General features: G+C 37.1%; 1 protein-coding gene across 1 annotated transcript; it reads right to left on the bottom strand.

The window, feature by feature from the left end:
* Positions 1 to 304: 304 nt before the first annotated feature.
* Positions 305 to 20104, bottom strand: LOC140227051 (TBCC domain-containing protein 1-like). Its single transcript, XM_072307484.1, has 16 exons — positions 19992 to 20104; positions 19141 to 19265; positions 16663 to 16754; positions 15780 to 15888; positions 14445 to 14508; positions 13926 to 14095; positions 11950 to 12016; positions 11075 to 11195; positions 10239 to 10296; positions 8406 to 8454; positions 6503 to 6582; positions 5766 to 5888; positions 4626 to 4801; positions 3444 to 3541; positions 1842 to 1991; positions 305 to 399 (listed from the first exon to the last, which is right to left on the bottom strand). The coding sequence occupies exons 1-16, from the start codon at positions 20082 to 20084 to the stop codon at positions 325 to 327; spliced, it is 1650 nt and encodes a 549-aa protein (XP_072163585.1). The 5' UTR covers positions 20085 to 20104; the 3' UTR covers positions 305 to 324.
* Positions 20105 to 21275: the final 1171 nt, after the last annotated feature.

Genomic DNA, 21275 nt, shown 5'->3' with positions numbered 1-21275 from the left:
TACTGTTGCCTCTGTACATTCACTTACAAATCATCATAAATTGACACTATAATGATGTGCCGATTCCTGTCAAGATATTAAAACTGCCTTTTCACACTTTGCGGCAAAGTGGGCCCTGCTTTCGGCCACATTAGAGCTGTTTCCTCCACAGGAGCATTTTACACACATTCCACACACCAACACTTAGCTTTAATAGTACATATTGCAGCAAATTTGAATCAAGGTATTCTGAAACACAGTGGATAGAAGAGACAGAAAAGAAAAAAATAGATCGAAAAATTCTTTGATCTTGCAATGGTCCCTTGGTGTAAAAAAAAAAAATGGTCATTTCCCTGGTGAGAGAGACATGGGTACCAAGCCGTCTAGCTCCCTCTTGTGTCCCGTCTCTGCCAGCCAAATCTGTGCAAAGGAATAAGAAGATGTAGACAAAGGATTATCATGTTGCATAATTATATTGTTGAACAGTGGGTTTACTCATGCAAGAAATCAGTTGATATGGACTTTACAAGAATATGTAGTCCCTTTGTCTTAATACAATTTTGACCTCCCTTTTCAAAATATTACAGCTAAAACAATTTCATCAAGTTTATGAGGTGACTTTGCTTCGACGTTAGATGTGAAATATGAACTGTAATCAAATCCCACATCATGAAAGAAGGGAGATTTGTTAGGGGGTATTATATCTGCCAACTGTCCTAATAACAGAATGATTTAGAATCAGGAGAAGGGGCAGGTTTTGTGTTTCACAAGACATTCGCGTAGTGAACTTATATAAATCTATGGATGTTCTTTTCCTAACTGCTACTGCATGAAGAGCCTGCTCAATTCTCCTACTATATAGTATATTCATTATCGTCTATGTTAATCTGCCACTTCAAATAATTGATAGTAATACCTGTAGGACTACTTAATGCCAGGACAGGGGGCTTCAGAAAAGCAGGCTATGTGGTTACTGTGGGCAAACTTAATGAAGGAAGCATGCATGGCATTGAATAGTGTAGTGGGAATGGTTTATTATGAACAGTGTTCTCTTGTTTGATATTACAGTAAGCCTTCAGGATAGCCCCAGAACAGCCCATGGCTGTCCCTGCATATTAAAGTATATGTGTATTAGATATGTGCATGTGTGTGTGTGTGTGTGTGTGGGGGGGGGGGGTGGTGGTGTATAAAAAGAGCATACATGTTCCTCTTCCCTATTCATATTATCTCTGCACTACCCATAATCATTTCATCTGAATACATGCAACATTGTGTGAAATTTTTTGGGGCCCTATGCTGAGTCAGGATTTCTAAGCAATCCCAGAAATCTCTTGATGCCTAAAGAGTTAATGTTGAATTGGTCTCTCTTTAAGCGCGGTCAGACTGTCAATAGATCGAGAAGTTTAAGACCGCAAAGTCTTTGCGATCTTTTGTCTGGTCACACTGATATACCAACTTCTCGATCTTTGGATCGAAAAGTTTGGGTCACTAGTTAAGTGCGCGCGTGCAAGAAAGAAGAAAGAGTACACCGCCTGACAGCTAATGATTGTGATTGATGTAATAATACACTCCCATTCATCACAATGGCCGCGCCCTTCGGAGGCACTGCCCGCAAACAGGTGGTGGACTGGTCACATGACCAAAGATCGCAAAGTTTCAGTTTCTACCCGTCACACACGAGCAAAAGATCAAGAAGTTTGGCAGGGGTGGGGGGGGGGGGAATATTCCTCGTTGGAGTGGGAAGTTTCTCAAGAAGTTTTGCAGGAATTTTGCGGTCACACTGGCAAAACTTTGAGAATCTTCAACTTTTTGAGCTTTTGCCGGTCTGACCACGTCTTTTGTTTCCTACAGCATCGCCTTACCTGGAACTTGTTCTCCACCAGGGCCTGTAAATGTTTCTTCTGCTCCGCGGTGAGGCTAGTCTCCTTCACAGACTGCTGCCAATTGTTGATCTGCCGGTCCCGTTGGACCAGGGCTTTCTCGTACTGGACTGGCAACCCACCTGGAACCTCCTGTCCAGGGGACACGAAGAAAAGAGTTTAAAGGTACTGTTTAACATGGGGAGCAGTGATTTAAGAGAAATCTTCAAGTTATCACATTTGATGCATATGTGTAGGTCAGTTGTATCAAAAAACATCCTACCATATAAGAAATTTTGCAATACAGCCTAAAACATAAGGAGATATACCTATTTTTCTCCATAAACCATAACTGTAGATGATTTACTCTAGAAACAATTTTATCATAACTACTGTTCACATTTTGTATATCTAACAATACTTAGCATTGATTATACCAATCAACATTTTTACATTGGTTGTTTCTATCCCTAAGTCACATTTTAGAACTATTTTGAAGCACTAATGCTGGTTTTTTGTTTCATCTGAAAATGGTAAACAATGCCTTTAACAATTGAAACAAAACAAATTTAAAGGTGAAACATGCATCTTTGACAAATGGGTCTGCATGTCATGATTGTAGACAGTAGAAGTCTTTGTGTGACCTTTGTGGACAACAGCTCATGGCACATGAGATTTGAAAATTGACTTTTTACCTTGAAGAGCATATTTCTATCTATCACTTTTGCACAAATGTATAACACATCCCACAAAATCTGACAATGTGAACATGAAGGATACCTACACTCCACTATAGATTGTGCACATCACAAATTGTTTTTATCTTTCTAAAAAAGAAACAAACAAATGCACAAACATTTGCAGTAGTGCTATATCTGTTATAATACTGGTAACATGATATTATAGCAATGACATGACAGCAGCACTGCAAATTGTGCCTGTTTTGTTACGAGACAGTGAGGTTGTCAACACAGAACTCTATCAATGTCTTACATACAAAGATCATAAAATGACTGTCAGCGTAAGATTTTATCTTTGACTCTTGGATACTTTGTACGGAGTCTGCCTATGAAATGTTTTGGTATGAGCACTAGAGATGTGTAATCAGTGTAACTTAATGTACAAAACACTACCACAGTTTCATGACCATGACAGTAGCTGTTGGATACACAGAGAACATTATTAGGTTCTTCAAAAATATATCAACAGACAGAATTATGATTGCTTCCTAATTTGTTTGGTATTTCTGAAGTGGCTAATGATCTAAAGTATCTGTTTTTCCTGCTTGTATTTCAAAATTAATTTCTACTGAGGCCAATTTCTCTTTCCAAACACCTGCACAGCAAACTTATCACAAATACCAAGCACAAACCATGTGATTAGCTACAACATCACTCATGGCTCAATGGAATCAGTGAAAAGTACCTGGCAATGTTATGGTAAATAATGATACAAGAGCCATCAGGGAGAATAGTTCTTCCACTGACAGAAGAAGTTACCTCAGGAAGATAAAACCACAGTTGTATTACCACTCGCAAATAAACCAAATACAATGGCAGATCGTAAAACATGAGTGCTGAAGGGTACAAAAAGCTCTCTACTCACCGTTGTCGTACCATCCATCTCAAACGGGATGACGAATGTGTAAAATTCTTTGGGAGACATCAACTTGTAGACAGGATGCTCTTCCTGATGGTCTGGACCTACCCCCCCCCCCCCAAAAAAAGGTAGAGATAAAAAGGATTTGATTATTACACAGAATTCAGCTTTGACTCCTTATTTATATGTGACATCATTACGATTAAAGACAAACATACTGACAACAGAAGTACTACTCCTACAGCTGCAAATGCTGATGTTGCTAATGATGATAATGATGATGACAATTATAACTAATAGTAATGATAAAAGCAATAATTACTGCTCCCATCACTATTACTGCTCTGACAAGTACGGTTATGAGTAATGATAGTGATTAATAACAACTGGGTACACATAATCAGCATTCCTTTTTTTTCTCAATGTCATCATCTGAAAAATTACCATCATAGCAGTGATGTTACTTTTATCACAAAAATGCTGACTTGGCCCACACATTTGAAATTTTATTTGTCCGTATTATGGGAGCTTCCCTTACACATGTAACCAATACCAGTGACCTTGTCTACACAAATGACCATTTCAAGACACCAGTAATGTCAATACAGAAACGTCACCCATACAGATTACCACCTACAGACACCTTAATTACACAGACCGACAACTACAGACACCTTACCTGAATAGATTACCAACTAAAGGCATTTTACCCACACAGATGACTAAGTACTGACAGCTTATCTGAACAAATTACGAACTTACACTACAGTAAACCCAATCTATACAGACTGTCAGCTACAGACACCATACCTACACAGATGACAAAGAACAGACACCTTACCTACACAAATTACTAGCAAGACATCTTACCTACACAAATGACAAAAGTACTTCCACCTTACCTATACAGATTATCAACTACAGATACTTAACTACACAGATTGCCAAATACAGACATCTTACCTAAACAGAAAACCAACTACAGACACCTTAATACCCAGACAGATGGCAAAATACTGACACCTTTAATACCTACACTGGTTACCAAGTAAAAGACACCTTACCTATAACAGATTACCAACTACAGACATCTTAACTACACAGACTGCCAAATGCAGACACCTTACCTACACATATTACAAACTACAGACACTTCACCTACACAGCTGACCATCCATGACAACTTACCGACACAGATGGGATTGTTCCACTGGCTGGGCTTGGGGGCCAGGCCAATGCTCGCCATGTCATGCTGCAGCATGGGATAATGGGTGTGGTAGGGGGCCAGAACCAGGCTGTCGTTGCCACCCAGCAGCACAGGGCGTGTCGGGGTCAGCATGTGCAAGGTGCACAATGTTGACCCACTTGGAAAGGAAAATTGAGGTATGCCAACATTGATGTCATTTCATATTAAAGGTGAGACAGGGTGATTAACCCGTTGAGGGTGGACTGATTCTGCTATAACAAGCATTTCTCACAGACACTTGCCCGAGTATTCTCGGGACTCGTCTTCAACGGGTTAAGTTGACTCTCCGCATAATAAATTTCCTGGAGCTGCTTAGAAAATTTTATTGCATCTACACTATGTAACAGCAGATAATACATCCCCTGTCCATATGCAGCTGGTCTACATGCACATTCCTGCACCAAATTGTTTTACAAATGATTCACTTTTTTTGTTCTTTATTAGTTTTGATAGCATATTACACAGATTTCCACTGTCATAATAGCATATTTATTTGGCATCAATTTTTCTAGTTGCATTGCTTCATTGATTGATATCAATGTCTGTTTGCAAGTCATCAAATTCATTCCTGAAACAACTTGATAACAGCTGCATAATTCATGCACACTTATAACTACAAGCTGAGCACCTAAAATAGCTACTATATGTGTGGTAAATTCTAGGGTGTTTTCATTTCCCAAATTTTCATGGCAAGTTGTGATGATATTCGCAAAATTAAAAACATGCAATAACAATGCCTCCTATATCACAAATGCATTGCATATCATATCAATTGTGGAAAATTGCTAATTTTTCTACTGAAAAGTGACAACCCTTCTTTAATACTAATTCTGTCAAAGTAGTTCTAGATTGTGAATTCAACCACTTGCGAAATGATCTTCACAAGTCCCAATTCATGAATTATTATACTTTTTACTTGTGACATACATTTTTCCCACTATAAGTGAGAACCAATACATGCCTCTCCACTATGTTTCAGTCAGACAATTCAGGAAAACCAAACAATTTCTGAAAACTTCACGTAACTCAATTCTCTTCTCATGACAGCCAAATGTTTACTATAAAATCAGAGTTCTTCCTACCTCACAGTGAATCTCCCTGCAGCCGCTATTACTGTGACATGCTCGCAGCCAATCAGATGGACTGATGTCTCCACTGCTCCCAGCACCACTGTTGTGTGTCTGCATTTCTCTATGCTGGCAAATCTAAAGAAAGTGTGGTACATGAAAACAATCACGGCTTTTGATATCAACAGAGTGAAAATATTGCAACATTTGGGTCACAATCTCAAAGGATCATGAAGCCTATTTTGTACAAGGATTTGGTGTACTTGAGATCTTCTATCTGAAATTTCAAAAATTCCCAACGTCTACAAGTACATGTAAAGTTAGTTGGAAGAAGTAACTGTTTTGCCTGCAGTCAATATGGTCGCACAACTGCTGTTTCAAGCATACATTCAAGGAAGTCTTCTACCTGTAGCGTCGACACACTATCAAATAACATGGTTGATTTGAAGAAGTTTCTGACAGAATGAATTATTAGATATAGCACTGTGGAAAAGATGATTTGTCATCTGACTTGTTTTTTTCACCGGGTTATACATTTGCAAAGTAGCTAAAAGCGCAAAATTAAGGACAAGCATGTAACCTGTATCAAATAGCCTAAGAAGATAGTGATCGAATTCTTCTTCTTCGTATGGCACAATGTGCCCGGTTGATACCATTTACTGACTATTTCTAGTCACCTGGGGTGAACCACAAGGGGTTGGCATCATTTGCACGTATGCTAGAATGGCATGGTTAAGCTCGAACGAGCATACCTGACAGGGGACAGTAGGTAGATGTAGGAGTAGTGGCATCGGTGAACTTTGACCCTGGAATCCACCAGAATCTGTGAGCTCTGTGCAATACATCAATGAATACAAACCAATGGCAATATGAATATTTGTTCTGACAAAGACAACAAACGGAATGCAAGCTACATGCATGGCCTTGATGAAGCCTTAACCCTATTCTAACTGGGGGGGGGGGGGGTCAAATTGACCCCCCTCGACGTTTTGCGCCACGATTTCGCAACGCGCAAATCTTTTGCCGCGTCGTTTCATGACTTTTTTCATTGAAGTCTCCCGCATATTTTGAGACCAAATTTGCGACGTCTGGGTACACCGTTTTGAAGTTACGTAATGTTTAGCATATGCATGTCAACCAAAAAAAAGCTCAAATTCATGATATCGTGTGCAAATCCAATGCAAATTGTGTTTTTTGGTTAAATTGATATAAATTAGATTATTTCAACTTTTAACCATTGAAATTAATCAATTCTAGTGTAGATAAGCCTGAAAAAGTGCCTGCAACAAGTTTTGGCAAAAAGACAATAGAAAACAAAAGGTTGAAAAAAATACATAAGAAATTAACAAAACAATAAAAAACAAAAGAAATTAATTTCAATTGAGCTATTTTTTTACACAAAAATTGTTTGATGTGTCTTGAGAAATTCTGACACAAAAATTTAGCAATCCTCCAGTCTTTTTAATGGAGTTATAGGTGAAAATATGATTTCATGCAGAAATTAGCATAATTAATTTATTAAAAATAGAAAGGCAATATTTTTCTATTGTATGACGATGTAATCTTGTAGTTGACATCCAGCTCTATCTTCAGGCAAAATTTCGCGGTGATCGCGCGATTGGCAGCCGAGATCTGAAGTGGGGGGGGGGGGGGGTGTCAAATTGATCCCCCTCAGTAAAAACTTAGTCTCAAATAGCCCAGTTAGAATAGGGTTAAACAAAGATTGTCCTGAGACCCGGTCATAGACCTAAACCATGATGGCACTGGTCAGAGGCCTGTCTCTGAGTTTCTCAAGCCAAGGTCCGTTTAAATACACAAAGGTCAACTCGTGTTGAGAACTGCTTTCTGAATCTCATATTCATAACAGTGGGCTTGGTACAGAAGTAGTTATTGGCATGATACAGAAGTAGTTATTTGCAAGAGTGTTATTATGCAGAAGCACATAAAGTCTCTATGACAGTGTGTGTGCTAGCATCACACCAGTAGAAATGGCTTTCCCATGTCCCTTTATCAGTCACATATCATCTGCAGCAATATCTAAATCAAGACTCCAAATATATTTTCTCAACCAACTACCGGTATTCACAATTGTTCAGCATATCAAGAGCTCTTGCAGCACAGAAAACCATAACACTAGGATCTGCACTTTATAAACTGATTGCATGATATGAGATACCAATTAAAGTATATTCATTTGGCATATGCCAAACAAGAAGCCACCTTTCACATTGAATGGAAATATAATTTGTTTTCCTTTGTGTCCTGACATCTGTTTTTGAGTTGGAAACCTCTGGTCATTTAAGACTATGAGCCACTCAGGTCTACTTCTCTACTGCATCTTGTAAATTCATGATTCAAGGCTGATATTTGCCTGATAATCTGTGTATACGAGACTTTGTGCAAATGTACATCTGCTGTGTGTTTGACTGCTGATGCCTCATTTTTATTTGACGAGAACATTGGTGTTGTTTTGCAAAAATGAAAAATAAAAAGTTTTTTGCTCTCCTGAAAATGTATGATTTTGAGATAGAGATCTGTCACCCCAGGGGTGATACAGAATTTTCTAGTTATTGCACAAAATGACCAAACACACTTTTTTTTTTTCTCAAAATAGCGTGCATTCTCCAACAGCACAGTATGTTACATTTGCTTTACCTTGGCAAGAGTTTGCTTGGAAATCTGAGAGAGGATGACCAGCTGTGAGCTTTGGATGTAGAAAAGGAGATGAATAGAACAGGAATGAATGAATGAACTGTGATTAAAATATATCTTTACCTGTTGTGAGATATGTCATTCTATGCAACAATCAAATACACTGTATTCCAAAATGACAGAAATATGATTAGCTACATGTATTCCAAATTAACTACAGTAGACTTGAGTACAATGAGAAGTATTAGTGAAAACTACTCTTCTTGATAACAGTAATCACATAAACTTACTTGCATGGAGGTAACATGTCATTTGCATTTAATCATTTTTTTTACAACTCCTTACAGTACAAGTTATATATCCAAGTTGGTGTGAGTGGGTTTCAATTCATTTTTCCCCCATCAAATACATCTTAATCGTGCACTAAATAATCACAACTCAAAAACAAGGATTTCCCCTCAAGTAAACTGAATTAGCTTTATGATAAAAAAAACTAGAAATGTCGCTATGGTGACTGATGCCTCCGCCATAATGCATGATTCTCCCAATAGGTGTATAGTACAATGTCTTCACAATGTGTGATGACAGTTTCACATAACTGGCAAAATACTGATATGACAGGTTTGTCAGAAATGTATTGAATGTTCACTTTCCTCAAACTGGGTTTGCTATAATTGTCTAAGAGTGCAGGTACACATATTTGGGGAATTGAGGATTTTTACTTGACTTCTGACCGACCCTGTTACAAGTTTATGCATTGAGTAATTTTCAAGGTATGAAGAAAGAGTGTAATTACAGTACAAAATAGATTTTTTTTTTTTCATTTAAACCTGACCTTTGATCCTTAATCTGACCTTTGACCTTCTGGCTGGAAATTTCCCAGAGAATCTCCATTAGGTAATACAACATATACATATTAAGTTTTAAAATTAATAATGCAAGCATTGAATATACACTAGCATATGAGGGACACAATAAATTTTGAGGAGTTGACCTTGACCTTTGACCCCTGACTACTGACCCATGACCCCTAAATTCCCTAGATAATCCCTGCCAGTCAGTACATGCATATGTACCAAGTTCTATGAAGATACATTAAACCATTTGCGAGAAAAGTGAAACTGCAACATTTTCACCTAACCTTTGACCTTTTGACCTTTGACCTTATGACATGAAACTCTCTCTGGAGAATCTTTACGCAGTAGTACATGTCTACACTAAGTTTCAATAAAATACCTTCAGGCATTGCATAGATATGGGGGAAATAGCAACATTTTTAGCATTTGACCTTGACCTTTTGACCTTTGACCTCTTGCCAATGTCACTACAATCTCCTCAAGTAATTGCCCCATCATACATCATCCTTGGACCAAGTTTGGTGAAAGCTACTTCATCCAGTTTTGAGTTATCACGTAAACAGATAAATTTTAGGATTTGACCTTGATCTTTGACCTTTGACCTCTGTCCGATTTCACTAAAAAAACTAATCATGTAATCGTCCCATCATACATCATCCTCGGACAAAGTTTGGTGAAATTTGCTCGATCCGGTCTTGAGTTATCGTGTAAACGGATACAATTTCATGATTTGACCTTGACCTTTGACCTTTGGCCGATTTCACCCAAAATCTTCTCAAGTAATTGCCCCATCATACTTTATACTTGGACCAAGTTTGGTAAAATTCCAGTCAATATTTCTCAAGTTATCGCGTAAACGAATGCGGACGGACGTACGGACGGACAACCCGAAAACATAATGCCTCCGGCACCACTTCGTGGCGGAGGCATAAAAAAAAAATAGAAAAAGAAAAAGGTAATTTCTACAGTTTTTACTCACGTTTTGGGGGCTTTATTACAGTTGGTTGCCACTCTACCTCTCTTGGTTCCATCCTCACCTAGAAGAAACCAAGCATCGAACAGAGAGAGAAGAAATAACAGTAGAATGATATGGTTCCTCTTATGTACATGGAAAAGATAAACAAAACAAAATTTGCTTCAACTGCAACAAAAACACTTCATTGTGATACTTTGCAGTTCAACAAAATCTTTATCAAAAACTTACCTTTTTTTTAACAGACTAACACACTCTTAATTTTTTTCAGAGTATAGAAGCATGAAAAGTGCATTTTGAACTATTTTACATATGACAAGAAAGATATATAGCAAATCTGTGGTGTCACTTGCTAATTTTTGAACAATAACAACAGTAATGCTGTAATAGCAATACATTGTTTCTTTTGATTTCTCTTGATTTTCCTCAGGAAAAGGTCCATTAGATTCCTTCTTTGCACTCAAACAAAAATGTTCCCCAATTCCTCCATCCCCATTCCTGCTTACAGACCTGAGTTACTCCTATTTGTTGTAGCAGGAACTACCATTATTCCATGTATTTTGCAAGTACAATACTTTGCATATTGGGACTTGTAAGATAATTTTGCAAGTGACCTAACAATCAAGAATTACACTGAAGAAATGAGAAAGAATTATTCCTCAGTATTTCTCTTCAAGAGAAAAAGTTTGCAATTTCCAACCTCTGCGACGATAATAGGTGTCACATACAAGCAATTCGTAAATTTTGCCGCAAGTGGTTGACCTGCTTATCTATACCACATATACAGTACTCATACATGTACATTTAAGTCCTTATTGCTCTATATGACTCTTGATACTGACCTGCTGTTGACCATGATAGTCTGTGTCCTGACTGGATGCAGCCTGTGATTCCAAAGGGATTACTGCCAAGACTACTCCTCACCCACGACTCAAATGTCTTGAAAGAGAATGCCTGGGTTATCTGCTCAACACAAAGACAGAGAAAACAATCGTATCACTTATATTTATTATTGTGAAAGTAGTAATACGAGAAAAAGAAGTAGTAGTAGAAATAGTAGCAGCAGGAGCAGTAGTAGTAGTGGTTTCAATAATAGCGGTAGTAAAAGTATGAAGGATAATGATTATTACCATCAGCAGCAGCATTATAACCATTATAACGAATATTACTAGTATCATAATTTATTCCAGGTACTGTCGTGCTGTTATTTTTGCAAGGGTTTAACTTTCGCAAATTTCGAGAAGTACTGTTGGACCGCAAATTCAACAACACACGAAAATGTCACAATGCACTAGGGTTAGAGTGCACGTACAATAGCCTCGGTGTCAATTCGTGAAAACACCTCGCAAAAATGTCTGTGACATCCTTATGGGTGCAAATATCTGTAAGCAAAAATAACAACTTATACAGTATGCAAGCTACTCACATCAGTGTGCATTTTTCATCTCATTTATCCTATTATATTATAAGTAAATACATATGATTTTAAATGAATTTCATACCGCTCCTACAATAGGGATAAAACAGAATGAAAAGAATAAAAATATTTCACATAACCAACACATCCAGTTAAAATTGTAACATCATTTCAAACATACACTGGATTTCTACATAATTTTTACAATATGGATAAAGCAGAAGAAAAAGTACTTAAAAATAATTCACATATCTAGGACAATAGGGTCAGACTATTTAAAATCTAAACTGGATTTATCACCTTAGAATATCCACTCCTTGACTGCATCTGCTGATGTAGAGCTATCTGATGCACAGGTTGGATGGTCCTTGGGATAAAAAACAAACAAACATTCACCTGATCAATCTCTTTCATGTCTGAACACCTTTTTTCCATCAACTTTGTGCAGCCAGCTTCGGAATATATCTTCACACATTGCTTAAGTGACGTGCTCAAGCTACAACTGCTGATGCCTTTGACATATGACACTTTGTGTCACCATAAAAAAATTGCCAGCAAGATGGCATCCTTCTTGGTTTATTACATCACAAACACATGGCCAGTTTATGACAGGGCAATATGACATTGCAAATTTGACTTAACAATGCTATGTAGAGTTTGTCAGCACATCAGTGAAATATTTCCCTTATTTCCTTTGATGTATTTGGGATAAGATAAATAGTGATTTCAATCACTCTTGACACACTTTGCAAATATATTCTAAAATATAGTCCATGGATTATGCAAATTTCATCTGCATCAATCCATGTTACATGGTGCCTATGCCAACACAAATACAAAAAAGAATGCACACTGACATACATGTGTGTGCAAGATATGCGTACTATAAAGTGGAAGTTTTTGCATGAGTATTTTTTTTTTTTTTTTGCACTTGGCCTTGCAAAATAAAGTTCGAGTATTCTTAACTATGCGGAATCAAAATATAAATCAAAACTAGATATATCGCTACGGCTACTGATATGCCTCCGCCATAATGCATGGTTCTCCTAATAGGTCTATAGTACAATGTCTTGACAACGTGTGATGACAGTTTCACACAATTGGCAAAATATTAAAATGACAGGTTTGACACAAATGTGCTGAATGTTCACTTTCTTAGAACTAGGTTCAATTGGATGAATGATTAAAATGTCAGAGTGCAGGTATTTGGGGAACTGATGATATTTACTTGACTTTTGACCCTTTTATAAGTTTATGCATTGAGTAATTTTCAAGGTATTGAGAAAAAGTATGATTTCAGTATCAAATGGGAAAATAGCATTATCTAAACCTGGCCTTTGACCTTTGACCTCACAGTTCTAAAGAGAATCACTGTTAGGTTGAACATGCATAAATATGTAAGTTTCATGATGATACCTTGAGTTACTTTCGAGATATGGAGGAAAAAGTGCAATTTAGCACTTTCACTTGACCTTTGACCTTTTGACCTTTGACCTTTTGGCAAGAAACTTCCCCAAAAATATATATTGGGTAATACATGCCATACATCAAGTTTAAAAAAACAAACAAACCTTCAGGCATATTGCATTTTAAGGAAAGTAGTGATGTTTTGAGGAGTTGACCTTGACCTTTGACCCCCCTGACCTTTGACCCACGACCCCCAACTTCCCTAGATAATCACTGCCCAGCGGTACAAGCATATATACTAAGTTCCATGAAGATACCTTGAACCATTTGCGAGATATGGAGAAAAACATGAAATTTCAATTTTTTTCCCGTAAAATTACCTGTGACCTTTGACCTTTGACCCTGTGACCCTAAAATCCACACAAAGTATTATCCCCCAAGGATATACCCTCATACCAAGTTTGATGTAAAACCACCACAAGGTTCTTGAGATATCGACAAAAACAAAACGGGACGGACGGACGGACGGACGACCCGAAAACATAATGCCTCCGGCCACTTCGTTGCGGAGGCATAAAAATTTTGCCTGTTTTCATTGTTGGACTAGTTTTATGTCGTGCAAAATGTGCAATAATTTCCGCATTTACAGTATTTATTGAAATCCACAAGCAACTTTACCTCATGGATTTGTTTTGATATGAGGTCCACCCTGTGTGGCTTAATGGAGTGGGTTGTTTGGACAGGGTGCATGGTCATGACGTTTGTGTGCAATGCTCACATTAACAATCATATCATGCACAGCCATGCTCTTTGGGAGGAAAACAGCTGGAATTAAACTACAGCTGAAATTAAAAGATGGTACGACTCACTTGTTTTTGTTCGTGGTCCCTTCGAAGAGAAAACTCAGAGCCTCGACCGACTGGACCGAGAGAAGGACATCATTGGCCGTGCTGGAGTAGGAGTCCGCTTCAGCCAGTAGGGCTAGGATGTCGCTCAAGTAATTCAACACAAACACAAGATGGTTGCTCTCATCCACATTCTGTGGTAGAAATCATAAATGAGGCATAATAGGGTCTTTCATTTCTTTATTTTGTTTTCCAGCAATTATCAAACTGTATTCATACAAAGAAGAGAGACAGGAAGGTTACAGAATGAAAGAATCTGCTTGTCAGAGTAATCCTGTGAGGAGAATACAGTTTATGTATGCATGTCAGGTGTATAGTACTGGGACTTTTTGGTTCTGAATGTCGGTGGAGCACAGCATGCCACACACAACATTCACAACATCTCATTCATAAAGTCTCATAGCCTTGTTCTGGAAGGTTCCAGCACAGCTAAAACAAAAAAAAAAGGCACACGATCATCACACAGATTTCATCAACCCTGACCTTTGTTGATGACCCTGGTGATGTTCTTCCATCAATGTCCGGCGATCTTGACCTTGAAGGCCATCTGAGTTTGTTTGGTTAAGGTTTACATTTAACTGGATATGGAACATTCAGTCATGTATAATGCCTCTAGCATCATTGCATAGTAAAAAAAAAAAAAAAAAAAGTTTAACAAATATTCCTTGAAATAACTATCAATTCATATATATCAAGGCTTGTCACTATCATTTGTTTTAGGGGGCTTGTTTGTGCCAAAAGAAAAAAAAAATCATCAAATTTCATTTTTGGTGCCCCCCCTCCCCCCCCCCCCCCCCCCAGCAAGGAAAAAAGAAAATTAAGCAAAACATAGAAATTAAAATCATACAATTAAATATTGAAATACTATAAAGATAAAGCATTTGGCAGGTATGATAAAATGCTTCAAATAGCACATACTGTGACTACAAAGAAGTAAGAAAGAACATTTACAGAATGAAATAAATGTAAAAAACATTCAAATTATTTAAATACATGAGAGTTATGTGAAAATTGAGATATGATAAAGGGCTTCAAATATCACAAACTATGAAGAAGTTTACAATTAAATTGTAAAATATATTAAATGTTTGAATCGAGGCATAAACATGATTTTCCATGTCATTGCAAAATTTAAAAAACAAAACATAACATTATTATATTCATTTTAGGGTACACCTATGTAATTCCACTATTGGATAGATAGAATTTGGCCATGAAATGTGGCAGTGAAAAAAAAACAACAACATAGTCTTGCAAAATTTGGCCGTTGGTGGCTGAAGTTACTGTAGGTATCAAGCACAGAACTGCAAGTTATACACCATTATTCTGGATGAGAAAAACACATTCAAACAATGTGCACACTCGCTAAAAATTTGTGTCCTGACTGGGCCACCAAAACAGAATTTCTTTATGTGATTTCTTTTAGTGATAAGAAGATATTGGGGGTATCACAGTGGATAACTACATTCTATAATGAAATAGTCACAGTCATTTTGGACACTTTCATACCACCTGTGGGTTCTCTGTTCAGGCACCCACAGACACCACAGGATAGTCATGGGCACACAATACTACCTCCTTGCAGAGATGCCAATGTGATGTTTTTTAAATTAGATGGGGCTGCCTGTTGGCAAATGCACATGAAACAGGCCAAGTGGTAAACAATATAAAAATACACAGATACCTGGTGGATGTGTATAAATGTACCCTCAAGTGATTTTTTTTTTCTTAGATCTTAAAGCCTCTACAAAGACACAGAAGTTTATACTTAATGAAATCTAGGTTGTAGATTAAAAGCCACTCATGACAAAAGGATACTCTTCACCAGCCACAAGCGATGACCTGAGAGATATCTTGTGGAGTTGTTGTAGGAAGAGGTAGAGAAGAAACTGGAGCGTGTCCACCGACAGTGAATTCCTCCACACATCTGGGTGATCAAGAAAAGGTAAGTTTGCTCCACTGATCATCTTATTCACAACAAGAACATGGAGTCCATTGGAAGTTACAATGTAAACATGTAAGCAAAACACAGTTGTTGTTTTTTTCTTTTAAAGATATATTCAAATAATTCTTGAAATGACGTCTTTTTCTTAACTTAAAGATTATTTGACATAATCTATTGTCATTTGAGGTAAACTGCATTTTTCATGAATGTAGAGATCAAAACTGTATTACTCCTGCAGCAATATAACTAAAACTGAAGTTTTTCTCACTCCACATCTTCTGATACACCGAACCTAATATAATGCTTCTATTCCTATAGGCTATATCACTGATGTTTGACATACAAACATAATATCCTCATTCTAGCACAGGCTACTTAGAAAAATCTGTGTCATTCTCCAAAAAGAGAGAAGGAAGAAGAAATAAAATGGATCTCCTTCATGAAAAACAAACAAACCTAGATATTCCTTTTCCTATTTAACAGGGGTCGCACATAACTTTTTTTTTAACTAGCCAGGCGGACTACTTAGAATCAATTTTGACACTGAAGCAATATTTTGGCTAGCCAGACGGACTAGTAACTTCAGAATTTTTCGATTTTTAGCTAGTCCGACGTGATTTCGGGTGGCCAATGGCCAGCAGTCCATCGCCAATTCCGAACCCTGTTTAAGGTCTTCACAAACATTTCTGACATATCTTTGTTTGGTTATGTGTCACTTCCATTCTTGTATACAGAAATAATATCATTCAGAATGACCTATTGCCTTTGAGTTTTGCACAGCCCCCTCGTGGTACTGTAGCCTCTCCTCCGGACTGTGTTCGGTCAGCAAATCAAAGCCCTCAAAATACCTGTTAGGAGAAACAGTAAAACAAATTCCAATCACTATGTGCTAATGACATTGTAAACATGGTAATAGTCCTCTTGTGGAAGTTCACCCAGCTGTCGAAACTTATTGCGGCTAGGAGGCAATGGTTTTAGAATGTGCTTTGTTTTGCTATTTTTGATAAAACAGCAAACTACTATATCAAAATGTGACACAAGCACTACAGTTCAATGTAATTAAAATGCTAAAGGTGTCTCCATATTACTGAAGAAATTAAAAACACAAAAAAAATCAAAAGACCAAGTGAACTCATTACCTCCTTCTGTTAATGTTACATGCCACTGAATCTAGAGATACATGTACATTTACAGTGTACCGTATGTCCCAAAAAAAATTACCCAACGCGGCCCTACACAATGATATCTTTAAAAATATTGCATCAATCTAAATACAAATTCAGGGTATGAAACTATAACTCATTGCCCACATCTTACAGAAAACCCCATTCGATTTGCTTCAGTGGTCAAAGAGAAATGAGGAATTTTGTAGAGGATGTCGGGAATCTCTTTTGTCCACTGAAGTTCTGTCTATTGTTCACACACAAAATCATCGGAGTGCTAAACTCGGAAGAATCAGACTCATGACATGCTTTACTACAATCCCCATCTCTCTGTGACCGCTTAACCAAATCGAATGGGGATTTCTGCAAAATTGAGCTAGGATGTTATATTTTAAGACCCTGAAGTAGCATTGAAAAAAAAAAAATCATATATTGGATGTTATCAATGCGAAAATCTGATTGTAATTTTTGTGGGACATACTGCAGTATGTCCCTCAAAAATTACAATCAAATTTTCGAATTGATAACATCCAAAATGTCCGACCTGTCTAAGTGCTACTTCGGGGCCTTGAAATATAGCATCTTAGCTCTATTTTGCAGAAAACCTCATTCAATTTGGTTAAGCGGTCACAGAGAAATGCAAATTGTTGTAAAGCATGTCATGAGTCAATTTTTTCCAATTTTAGCAATTCAATGCTCTAGTGCGTGAATAATAGACAGAACTTGGACAAAAGAGATTCCCGACATCCTCTACAAAATTCCTCATTTCTCTTTTACCAATGAAGCAAATCGAATGGGGTTTTCTGTAAGATGTGGGAAATGAGTTATAGTTTCATACCCTGAATTTGTATTTAGATTGATTCACTATTTTTAAAGATATCATTGCGGGGGTCCCGTTGAAATTTTTTTTGGGACATACTGTATGGTACATTTGCCAACAAGTTGTTGTCTAAGTCACAATAAAAGGGAATTTCCATAAAAATTGAAGGTTACTACCTTCAAATTGCCATGCTGCTGGCAATTTCAAATTACTTTAATTCATACAAACAAAATATCTTTTGGAATAAGTCCCTGTTTTTGGCCCTTATCATAATTTGAATCTTTGTAAAAGTGTTCTGTGCTGGAATTTAAAGGACAAGTTCACCTTCATTAACATAAGGATTGAGAGAATGTAGCAATATTAGTAGAACACATCATTGAAAGTTTGAGGAAAATCAGACAATCCGTTCAAAAGTTATGAATTTTTGAAGTTTTTGTGCAGTCAACGCTGGATGAGAAGACTACTGCAGTGTATGATGTCACATGCGTACAACAATATAAGGAAAATATAAAGAGAATTTCACAAAATTTCATCTTTTGAAAAAAGTACACATTCCCTCGACTTGTTACTGACATATGTTATGGGTAATATTATTCCAATTGCCATTAGAAAGAGGCAAGTCAAGTGCTCTTTTATTATGCGAAAAAAAGTGAAAATATGTTGAATTTTCTTTACATTTTCTTTATACTGTTGTACTCATATGACATCACGAGCCTTAGTAATCTCCTCATCCAGCGATTCCAACACAAAAATTCTAAAAATTCATAACTTTTGCATCGATTGTCCAATTTTCCTCAAACTTTCACTGATGTGTTCTACTAATATTGCTGCATTCTCTCAATCCTTATGTTTATGAAGGTGAACTTGTCCTTTAATCGATGATATGACACGCTTATTATGATAATCATAATATTTGCTTTATGACAAGACGCATCCATGGTGTTCATACCATTCTTACACTTTATCATAGCTTCGATTACTATACATTGTAATTCAACCTCACCCCGACACATTCTACTCTCTAACAGCTTTCAAGGCAGTCCCAGGTGCACTCACAGTAAATCCAGTCATAATGTCTGTGACTTCCCACAAAATACCCATACATCAGGGCAATAGGTGAAAGAAAACATTGTGGATAACAATTAAAGTATTTTGCTACTGGCTCCTCCCCCCGCCCCCCAGCCCCCCAGCCCCCTTCTCTCTCTATTTCTTGACTGAACATTTTTCAGTATTGCAATTATGAAATCTTACATCCACGCCAGGTCCTCTAGTAAACCCAGCTTATTGCAGGCGATGTGCTTCCATGTTGGATAACTCAGTCTCGGACATCCAGCCTTGCCTTTATTACGAGCATAGTTCGCAATCTTCTTTAGATACTGCAGAAAATGAAGAATGAATAAATAGATAAATAAATAGATAGATAAATAGATAAATAAATAGACAAATAAATAAATACATGTTACAAATAAATAAATAAACAAACAAATAAATAAATAAATAAATAAATATCTTTTTTTTTCTAAAGCCTCACCACTGCAGTTTTCAGATGCAAACTTTGTTTTATTGATACAGAACTACCGGTATGCCTCAGAATGTTCATGTGATATGCACAATTTATGGGTGCACAAAATTTATTAGAGTTGTTATTCTTGTAAGAATTTGATCCACACCTTGCTAATAACAAAATGATAAACGCAATGACTCATATGATACTAGTACTACATACTCTCTCAGCTAATCATCAGATTGGACTGTAACATTAGGAAGAACCTGTATTCATTACTTGCTATGCTTATTAACACACAAACTCTTTCAAGCAAAACTGGTGCATTTGTATCTGATCATCTTAATGTTAGCAAAATACATGTAAGACTAAATCTGTTGGCCTGAAAAGGAGAGAAAATAATTGAAACATATGTGATTATTTTTATAATATCTTTAAAAAAAATGTTTGTCTCCTTGTGAGAGCAGTATCAATTAAATGAAAAGATATATATATATGAGATATATTTGTATTTGATGGCCATATTTTAGCAAATTTGAAATTGACATACATATTGGTTTTAGCATATAAACCCAATCTTCATGAACAAAATACTTACATGTAGGCTGAGCTTTGGGTGAGGAGGGACAGGAAGAATGCCTATGTTGAAGGAGTCAAACTTCGGCCATAAGTTGGCAGTTGGGTGAGCCATGCTGAGCGAGACCTAGGCTCTGCTCGTGGTGCCATTCATGTTTGGAGGGAAAAAAAAAAAAAAAATATATATATATATATATATATATATTTGCCGTATTGTTAATTTGTAGCAAATTTACAACTGTACGCAGAACAAAATTAAAACATCATATTACATGAGATGACAGAAAAAAAAAATCATGTTACCCTATTACATTAAAGAAATCTTGAATTGTTTACAATATATGCCCATACTTGCATTATACAAATTTGTTTATTATTATATGGGCCTTCAAGATGACTGATCTTTAATTCTTGTTTCAGGTAAAAAACCTGCACGAAGGTTCGATCTCCCATGTCAAAATTCAACAACACGCAAAAGCACAGGTTAAAAAAAACAAACACACCAACCAAACACCAAAAATAATCTTATTATTTTTTTTTTCAACACAATATCTCAAATTCTGACCAACAACCACACGCGTGTGTCTTTACCATCCAGCCACACGAGTGTGGTTGTAGCCATGGCCCTAGTTGCTGGATACAGCCACACTCGTGTGTATAATGTACTGTACTATGTACATATCCACAAACGCGTAGCGGGAATGTGTGTGTGGCCGGCCACATCAACACGCGATCATGCACCACTGCAAAGCAATGAACATGAACCTGCCTCCTAGATTAATCCCATTTAATATTATCACACCATCTAGACAAATTTACTTTTTTTTTAATTTTTAACTTTATTCTCATTTTCTTGATTTGATGAGGTAAATTTAAAGTTATAATTGATTTTGATACATCGTGTCGTTATTGAGACTTCGCCTTCGTATCGTTCGTTCGGGTACTCGCAAATCGCGCATCCACGATCCAGCGAACACAGGCAGCCGGCGCGCGAGTCCGGGTCCCTCCTGGGGCAGGCGGCACAACTGCGCTGGCTAGGCTGCAGCTGCACTGAGCGATCGCTAGCACACCACCAGCAGTTTAGCGATGTCAATCCAAAGTCCCCCAATTTAGCGGCAGCTGTAACTTTGCTATTAATTCTAAACCCATCATATCAAGCAAACAAGATGAGAATGGAGCGAAAAATGTATTTGTAAAATAGCAATATTAAAAGGTATGAAAATGAGGTTACTTTCATCACTTTGTGAGCAAGCTGATTGTGTGGCGTTTACGTGTTTGACATGCACGCACGGCGATCATCTTCTCC

This window comes from Diadema setosum, chromosome 4 (assembly GCF_964275005.1).
Source record: "Diadema setosum chromosome 4, eeDiaSeto1, whole genome shotgun sequence".
NCBI lineage: Eukaryota > Metazoa > Echinodermata > Echinoidea > Diadematoida > Diadematidae > Diadema > Diadema setosum.
This window is presented reverse-complemented; position numbering and strand designations above follow the sequence as displayed.

What these genes read in the sequence shown, in the direction of transcription:
- LOC140227051 (XM_072307484.1), bottom strand. Translation starts at nt 20,084, where the DNA reads ATGGCTCACCCAACTGCCAACTTATGGCCGAAGTTTGACTCCTTCAAC. An exon ending in CACCAGGGTCATCAACAAAG is followed by an intron (nt 14,096 to 14,444) that starts GTCAGGGTTGAT and finishes TTTCTACCACAG; the next exon opens with AATGTGGATGAGAGCAACCA. An exon ending in GCAGGGAGATTCACTGTGAG is followed by an intron (nt 4,802 to 5,765) that starts GTAGGAAGAACT and finishes TTCCTTTCCAAG; the next exon opens with TGGGTCAACATTGTGCACCT.